A 9,002-nucleotide genomic window follows, 5' to 3' on the forward strand; every position below is an offset into this window, starting at 1 on the left:
GAATCAATACACAGAGAGATTAAAGGCACGTTTTGTTCACCTGTAATACATGTATCACTTAAATATCATCTCTTGTGCAGAAAAACTTAAATTGGTTCATTAAACAAGGACATTTTGTTCATGTTTGTTTGTTTTTCCCTATCAGAAAAGCTCTCTTGAAGCACAGAGCACCTTGTTCACTGGTACATGCAGATCAATATCTATAATATTATATAATGTTAGGTTTTCATGCATGCCACAAGTGACAGTTCCAACTAGTCGCTTAGTGCACCGTTACAAAGAAAGAAAGAAAAGAAAGCAGGCAGCAGAATCCTCTAACAAACAATCAAACTGAGTGGATGGCCTCATGCTCACAATCGTCATTAACGAGGGCTTAAACCGGACACTCAATTTGAACATTAATACAATAAATACTCTTCCGTTACTTTCCAACTCACCGCCGTTCTCCAGCAGTGGCGGATATCACCAAGCAGTGTGAACATGTTGATGTTCATGGAACCTCACCTCCCTGAAGTCAGTCTTCTCTAAAGTATAAACATAGAGACATTGACAGGCAGGATGTCCTCAGCCAGTAATAACAGCGTACCTGCCACCTGTCATAATTGCCCTCAAACAACCCACTGCCAGCAGCATGACTGTCAGTCACCAAACAATGCTTTGTGGGAAATGTTGTTTTATGGTAACCCTAACCCTCTGACCTCTGACCTGCTGTCCTGTTACCAATCTTCTCACAACTGCTCTGCACCGTGGTACCTTTTGAAGTGTAGTGGGTAGAATCCAGGTGTTGGGACATCTTAATGTACGAGAGGACATGTCCATGTCACAGCAGTACAGGAAACAGATGGTGACTTTGAGACAACAAGGAGACGATGGGACATAAAGAATATTTTAATTGTAGAAACGTATAAGATGATTATACAAATGTCAATGTCCCTCACCTGTTAAGAGCCTGGCCAGAGTGTTTGCTGGGATGTCTGACGGCCTGGTGGCGGTCTACAGCTTAGTGGAGGACCTTCCTCTGGAGGATGAGACCTACCTGTGTTCACACACCCTCAACAAGTCGGTGTTTGCTCTGAAGGACTCAGATCCCCGGCAGAAGCCCTACCCAGTCAGCAGCATGGCACTGGTCAGCAGCGGCTCCCAGGTGAGCATATAATCAGTCGTAAATGTCATGTTTGACGAGTCACGATGAAGATTCCTCGTTACTTTGCATAATGGACATCAAGGGAAGACTCCACTCCTCACTGTCTTTGTCTCTGTCCCTCTCTGTGGTGTTTATCAGTTATGGTTCTCCAATGGTCCGGGCATGCTGGTCATCGACTGTCTGAGTCTTCAGGCAGTTCGAAGGCTGGAGCCCTACAACCCGCCGTCGTCTATCGCATCCATGACAACCAGCTTCTGTCTGTGGGGAGAGGAGGCGGTCTGGACTCTGGACGACCACACCAACACGCTGCTGCTCTACCATGCTGCCTCGTACCAGCTCTGCGCCAAGTACTGGTGAGTGGAGCTTCAATGGGAAAGGACTGCCGCAGAAACGTGTCCTCATCAGGCGTAGGACTTGACATACTGGCCGGCGGTGGTAGAGCAAGGTCACCCAGGCGCCACGAGTCCATGTCCATGTTTCCTTGGCAAGACACTTAACCCTAAAGTGCTCACGTAGCTGTGCCTACGCTGTCTGACTGGTTAGATAGATGTCTGACTTAGAAATACAGACCTGAGACATTAGCTTCAAATATGGAGAGTGAAATCCGAACCATTAAAAAAAAAAAGCAAAAGAGCACTCTTGGCAGCATGTTGCAGGTTAGCAGCGAGCTCACTGTCCTCTGTCAGCTCACTTTGTTCATGCGCTCAGCCTGTAATTAGGACATTTTGGGTTAAAGTCCCACAAGACTTCATATAACAAATGCTGAAAATCAACATACAGATGTATAAGATGCATAATTCTATTAACATAGGACGTATCAAATCCCCAGCTGTAAATAATCTGTACACGTTGGGCTCCACTGTAACAGCTTTCTCTGTTATCCCGTGAGTAACGGACTGAATATGGAGGCAGCAACACGGATTCTTATGTTTTAACAAAACCTTTGATTTCACACAGCGCGATATCACTGGCGGTCGGATGAGACCTCACGCAAAAGCTCCCTCTCCCGCATCTCGGTTCCTACTGCTCTTTATCGGGAAGAGATAGGCACAAACACACAAACAGATTATTTACAGCCGGGGCTGATTGATCGTCAACTGACGATCAATCAGCTGGTGCCGATCAGACCTCGTCTCGGCACAGTTCCCTGAACCCCCCCCCCCCCCCCCCCTGCTCAATCCACTCTGCAGCTGCGCTTAACCACATCCCATTGCCACATATGTACACTACCGTTCAAAATTTCACTTAGAAATGTCTTTATTTTTCAAAGAAAAGCACTGTTTTTTCAATAAAGATAACATTAATCAAAAATACACTCTATACATTGTTAATGTGGTAAATGACTATTCTAGGTGGAAACGTCTGGTTTCTAATGAAATATCTCCAGAGGTGTATAGAGGCCCTTTTCCATCAACTATCACTCCAGTGTTCTCATGGTACATTGTGTTTGATCATCGCCTTAGAAGACTAATGTCTGATTAGAAAACCCTTGTGCAATTATGTTAGCACAGCTGAAAACAGTTATGGTGGTGATATACACTATACAACTGGCCTTCCTTTGAGCTTGAAGTTTGAAGAACAAAATTAATACTTCAAATATGAATCATTATTTCTAACCTTGTCAATGTCTTGACGATATTTTATATTCAATTTTCAATTCATTTGATAAATAAAAGTGAGTTTTCATGGAAGACACAAAATTGTCTGGATGACCCCAAACTTTTGAACGGTAGTGTATATAAATATATATATAAATACATACTACCAATATTAGCATAATATAAACCTGTTGTTGGGCTTATTAATTCCTATGACTTCAGATGCTCTCCTCTATCTTCAACTCCTTAATAACTTTTCTATGGAGAGGAATCTTCCAGTGTCCATTAGTGTTCAGGAAGTGAACTCAGTTCAGAAACAATCCTCATTGAGACGCTGTGATGTTCACTTCGGCTTCTTACTTCAGGTTTCAGAAAGTAACACAATGACTTGAAAGTCGTGACACATGTAACCCTGACCTCTGCAGGAGAGAATTGGGCTCTTGGCCGAGCTGAAACCAAACTGTTTTGACTTGAGTGGCTGTTTTAAAATCGTTTCATGGTTTCAGCTGCGGGGATAGCAATCCTCTTCGGGATGTGTTTGCTGTGCAGCGTCCTGCTGGGGTTACCATGGAGACAACCACGGAACAAAAGACCACAGACCAAGAAGAGAAGCCGGAATGGGCTCTTGGAGAAGTGTCACTGATCTACAACGAGGAGGCGGGCACTCAGATCCTCCAGCACCGGGACTCACAGATCGACTACTGCTCCATCTCATCTAAATGCTCCCTGGAGCTGCTGGCGTCGGACTGTTCCAGCACCGCAGGCCTCGCCTCATCAGCCAGCCAGAGCAGTGTGCCACCGCCTCCAGACCCGGAGGAGACGGGCCGGGACCAGGACCAGCAGGCGCCCGCCAACCCTGAGTCTGATCCGGACACTGCAGAGACCGTGAAGCCCACACCGCCTCAGCTGCAAGCCTTCACTGTGCTGCCAGTGAACGGATCCCTGTGGATCCCCAGGTACGAAATACCAGGACCAACATGATTCAGCCCTAACTATAAGCGCTATTAAAGAGGAAAGTCATATACAAATTGACCAGGAGGCATCTTTATGAAATACAAAAGGCGATGGAGAGTGAGGACTTGTTTCTCTCTCTGGTGTGGGTGGGACTTAATTGCGCTCTGTCTCTATTTAACGCCGTTTGAATCAGGTGTCACGGCCAGAAACCACCGACCACTTCATCCCTGTAAACCTGTTATATGTATGTGTATGTGGTTGTTTGGCAGGCGCGGAGGTGACCTCATCGTCATTGAAATGCAGTCTCACAATGATCAACTCAGGGGGCGTGTCACTGCTGTTCTCAGTCCACCTGGATGTTCCTCTTTGGGGTGAGCTCACTTCCTGTCAAGTATTATCAAGTCTCCGCCAAACATGATGTGGGATTTTGTGCAAAGTTTGCTTATTTATATTTTTGCAGCATATTCTAGCCACATAAAACCACAACTGTGAGTAGGCTCAGCTCGGTGTCGTAGCCACAGTTTCACCGTGTTCAAGTTGGCTGCTGCAGATTCTTAATGACACGTCGGAGACGCATCAAAAAGAAACTGGCTGCAGCTCTCCTGCAGAAGCGGTTACTTTGAGTTAATGCCGCCCTAAAATATAAAGTCAGTAAAAATAGAATCTAAAAACAGTTTGCACCCTTTGAGCCAGCCTCTTTCCACCAGAACACCAGCCACATGGTAACTCTGCTTTAATTCTAAGTGTGTATATGTGTCATTACACATGCATAAAACTAAGTTTGACTCATAACATGTATTTCCCTTGAATGGCTAGTTTATCATTTTAAGATTAGTGTACACTGCAACAAAAACACATTAAACAGGTGATAAATGAATTTTACTCCTATTTATGATAAATATAAATGATCTGCCATAATATAACATTTCAAATCAAATAATGAATCTACTTATGATATACCAACTTTGATTTACTCTTAAATCGGCGTCATCTTATTTCTGTATTTAGTCTTTCTATCATGAAAGACTCTTTGTCGGTTCGAAACAGTTTTTCCTTCCACCTGCAAGGAGACGATTTTTTTAAAACCATTCATTGCTGGCCAAGGAGCTATATATATGAATATACTGATGCAGCTTCAATAAAGCTTCTCAGAAAGATCCTTCATCATGTACTTAGGGTGCTCAGCTGAGTCTGTAATTATTTCTGGGAAAAAAGGCAGCAGCTGGTCCTTTGCAGAAAGGACGTCTGTGTGAGCATCCACAGAGGGGCCTGGCCTTTTAGCAACAGGCAATAAACAGGCCACCCTAAACAGGGGCCTTAATAAGCGGTTATTACATGTTGCACCTGTAAAATAGGCGACACATGGAGGGGGAGGGGGGGGGGGGTTCATGGCTCAGGTCAAGGGAAGGATGGTCAGGCCTGCAGGGCTTCATTTCTGTCACATAGAGGCTGTGCGTTGTTCCATCAGGGACGTCATGCTGCCTGCCCTCTGATTGGATAGTTTCTCTCTATTATCTGTCAGGTTCTTGTGACGGGGTGAGGCTCAGGCGCAGAGTGACAGGCTGGACGCAATATAAATAACACAAAAAAGCACTCTTTAATGAGGCAAAACAGTTTACAAAAAAACAAGGTCCAAAAGGGGCAGGCAGAGAATCCAGGTTCAGGGCAGGCAGGGTCAAACAGGCAGAACCAGGAACACGGACAGGACGACGGGAAAAGGACACGGAACTAGAGACGACAATCCGACAGCAGACAAGGGAAAGACTGACACAATATATAGGGGAGGAAACACACGTGTACGACATCAGACAGTAACGAGACAAGAGTGGCTGAGGGCAGGTGCAGGGAATTAAACAATTAAGACAGAGAAGACACAGAGGAGACACAGGAGACACGAAACACAGGAGAAACAGAACCGGGTGTTACATTATCAACCCGGAGTTAGCTGTGATTGTGTACCTCGGGGACTTCACAGAGCACAGCCTCACCTGTTCCTCACCTGCAGGCTGTATATCACAAAACATGGGCGAACATCAGAGGATAATGACACGCCTCAGGAAGATGAAACAACAATGCGAGAAGATAATTCAAGGTTGTTCTGTATGATACATGACACACCCAGAAGCTATTCAGCCTCCAAGAAGGCTTTGTGTCACAGCCTTCATAAATTAGACTGAGTTTGAACATTCTTCTTGGATCCATTTGACAGCGTTTCTCTCCAGGAGAAAGTGGAGTAGACATTTTGGTGCAGGATTTATTTAGTTCTTTACCAGCACTAAGGCAAATATTAACTTCAGTGCTAACAGTGCTTTCAGTATCCTCGGTGGCTTTCCAGGGAACTGCTTCCTAGAATTGGCAGCTAGCTCCTCGGAATAGCTAATTACAGTGCGCAGAGATGTGCCGCCAACTTCATCGCCCTCCCCGCATCGCTTCCCTCCCTTTCCTTTTCGTAGATCGATCTCTCTCTAAGTCCCTCACTCCTTTTCCCTCTTCTCTCCTCCTCTCAGGATCCTGCAGGAGGCCGCGCTCGTGGCAAAGGACACAGTTGTATGTGGCTTTCATAAGGAAAACACGGAGTGGTGCCTGTGTGTCTGGAGGGGCTGGGGCAGCCGCGAGCTGGAAGTCTTCTACCGGTCTTACGAGGAGCTCGGCCGCTTGGAGAGCAGCATGAGGAAAAGAAGGTAGCCGTTGTGCTGCGTCGGCAAGGTGCAGAATCGCAGCTCTGTACGGAGGAGGGCGAGCCGAGGGGGAATACACGCCGACAGACGGCCAGTGTTCGGAGCGGGGGGGGGCCGCCGAACGCTGACATCAGAGCAACGTGGGGGAGGGGGGAGGGGGGGCCGAGCCTCCAGCTGTGCACAGCGGCTATGTCCCCTCACGACATACCTCAGTACCAATAATAAGCCTGAAAGATCTGTAATCCCACAGCGGACATGAGCAGCCCTGAGGCTGAGTGACAGATCAAGGTCGCCAGAACAACACTGCAGAGGTTTTAATGGCTCCTGCATTTCCCGATTCAAACTGCTTGGAATTCAGGATTCGGTATTCAAGATGTGGTGGAATGTTTGTCTGACTCCAGCTGCTGCAAGCCGATTGTATATTCTGTCTGCTGTCTATGTCAGTGTCCCTTCATTTAACGTCTGCAAGTAGCAACTTCGTGGACGTTGACGTACAAGTCTCGAGTCTCTTTCAATGGATTGGCGATGGAGTTCGGGCGATGCTGTTGTGAAAAGGCTGACGTTCCACATAGGTGGATGTCAGTGACACTGACTCGGAACACAGTGTTCCTCCCTTTATCTGTGCCACATGAACCTGCATGACAGCCAAAGCTCCCATTGTTACCAGGGAACATCTGTGTTCTGTTTGTCATTATGCAACAGACCAGCGGTTTTCAGCGTTTGCCATCGAAAGACTTTTACGCAAAGCTTTATTCTGGTTTCGGTGACCACAGAGTTCCCTTTGTGCTCCGTGCGTCTGTACCTCAGAAGAAGAGGACGTGTTCTTTGGGTTGTAGTTATCTTTGTCACATCTTTGTTCGGTCAGCTTTTTGCTCACAGGGCTCAGGATGCATGAGGGAATCACAGGAAATGATGTCGTGGATTTGATGCAGAAGACGAGGATGTGCTCATTCGATATAATGTAGAAGACAATAGTGGATCATTAATGTAGTTCTTTAGTCTTCTTTATTAAAACCATGTGTTATTTGGTTGAGCTATAAACACTGTTCAGTACATTCTAACTGATCTCTGGTTGTTCTGTTGACTCATATTAATAAAATACACCAGTAACAGCAGGTGTTACCAATTCAGCCAGCTCTTTTTCAGTGTGTTTTCTCTTGATTAAGATGACATCATCCCTGTACATTAGTAGTTTGATACCAGTTCATGTTACCATATTGACGGAAAAACACCACCAAAAGTGTTCAGCTTTTCAGAAACACTGATAAAAGAATTCAATTAGATTATTTTTTGTTGGTATAGCTGGGGTATACAAACCCGAATTTGCCTCCGAGGGCTTTACAATCTGTACACATACGACATCCCTGACCTTTGACCTCACATCGGATCAGGAATAACTCCCAAGAAAACTGAAAAAACTCTTTCACAGGGGAAAAAAGGGAAGAAACCTTCAGGAGAGCAACAGAGGAGGATCCCTCTTCCCGGATGGACAGAATCAATAGATGTCATGCAGAAGGAACAGCGTTACAGGCTTACAACACATTCAATGAATATGACAGAAATTATGAATAATGAGTCGTAGGGAATGACCCCAAGTCATGAGTGGAGCGGACGCTGTCTCCAAGAGAGGGTTGTATGCTAGTTCTGTAGCCAGACATCAGCCCTCAGCGCTGCGCCGAATGTATCACACGTCCATGATTTATCTCCTTGCTCAGATTACAGACACATGCAGGATCTAAAGCAGACGCAACACGAGGGCTCCGGTTACAATGCAAGGCGGTCGACCTCAGTGTCAGGCTGAGCACCACTGGAGGAGACCATGTGGTTTTAATCACGTTATCTTTCCAACCAAATACATGTGTCGTCTTAAATTGGCACATTTGCATTTCTACAGTGGCCAGTGGAGATCTGTGTACACCAGCCTAGTATACGTCACAGGTTGTGTGATTATCAGAATGTATAATGAAGGTATATTGTAATAGGTGTTGTGTACATAATCTCTGTACAGTATGGTACTACATAAAGTTCTTATGATAACTCTGTTTCATGGCTGCCTTCTCTTTGAGACACATAAGCTGAAGTCCTCGTGAATCTGTCCTGCGTCGCACACTTGGGCAGAGGGAGAGACGCCGCCTGTGATGAAGTGATGATGACAGATGAGGGAAGGAAGCTGATAACAAGGCTCCTGCTTGGTATGAGAAACATAAGAGGCTGCTTCCTGCTCGGAGCTTGAGCAAAGCTTCACTAGGTGTGTCATGTTAACGTTACGGCAGACCTGCTCAGTGTTTCACTGAACTTGGGGGACCTAAAGAGACAGTTTAAAGAAATGAAGCAGACCAGACCAGAGTGGGATATACGGACTCAATTTAAAAGCACAGGATTATACAAGTCCTGCCAACTAAACCAACAAATGTGTTTGTCGTCACCTTCCACAATGGACAATACAAACTTTACAAAAGACTTCTCACTCAACAGAAAAGGGCATTCAGTGGAGTGCAGGTCAGTCCCCTGAAGGATACGCTTGCTTTATGATATGTTTGACTAATTCATCATTCATGAAATTAACATCATGCTGTATTTAAACTAGAGATTAAGACCATAAACACAAGTTTATTGAGGGAATAAATC

General features: G+C 45.5%; 1 protein-coding gene across 1 annotated transcript in view; it reads left to right on the forward strand.

Annotated features, from left to right (window-relative positions):
* Positions 1-8,416, forward strand: part of lrrk1 (leucine-rich repeat kinase 1) — a 77,628-nt gene extending 69,212 nt beyond the window's left edge. Inside the window, exons 34-38 of the mRNA XM_056412011.1 lie at positions 947-1,144; positions 1,283-1,497; positions 3,249-3,698; positions 3,966-4,067; positions 6,204-8,416. Coding sequence (XP_056267986.1) covers positions 947-1,144; positions 1,283-1,497; positions 3,249-3,698; positions 3,966-4,067; positions 6,204-6,381 — 1,143 coding nt within the window. The 3' untranslated portion in view covers positions 6,382-8,416. The remainder of the gene's footprint in view (positions 1-946; positions 1,145-1,282; positions 1,498-3,248; positions 3,699-3,965; positions 4,068-6,203) is intronic.
* Positions 8,417-9,002: the final 586 nt, after the last annotated feature.

The sequence above is a fragment of the Pseudoliparis swirei genome, chromosome 4 (genome assembly GCF_029220125.1).
Source record: "Pseudoliparis swirei isolate HS2019 ecotype Mariana Trench chromosome 4, NWPU_hadal_v1, whole genome shotgun sequence".
NCBI lineage: Eukaryota > Metazoa > Chordata > Actinopteri > Perciformes > Liparidae > Pseudoliparis > Pseudoliparis swirei.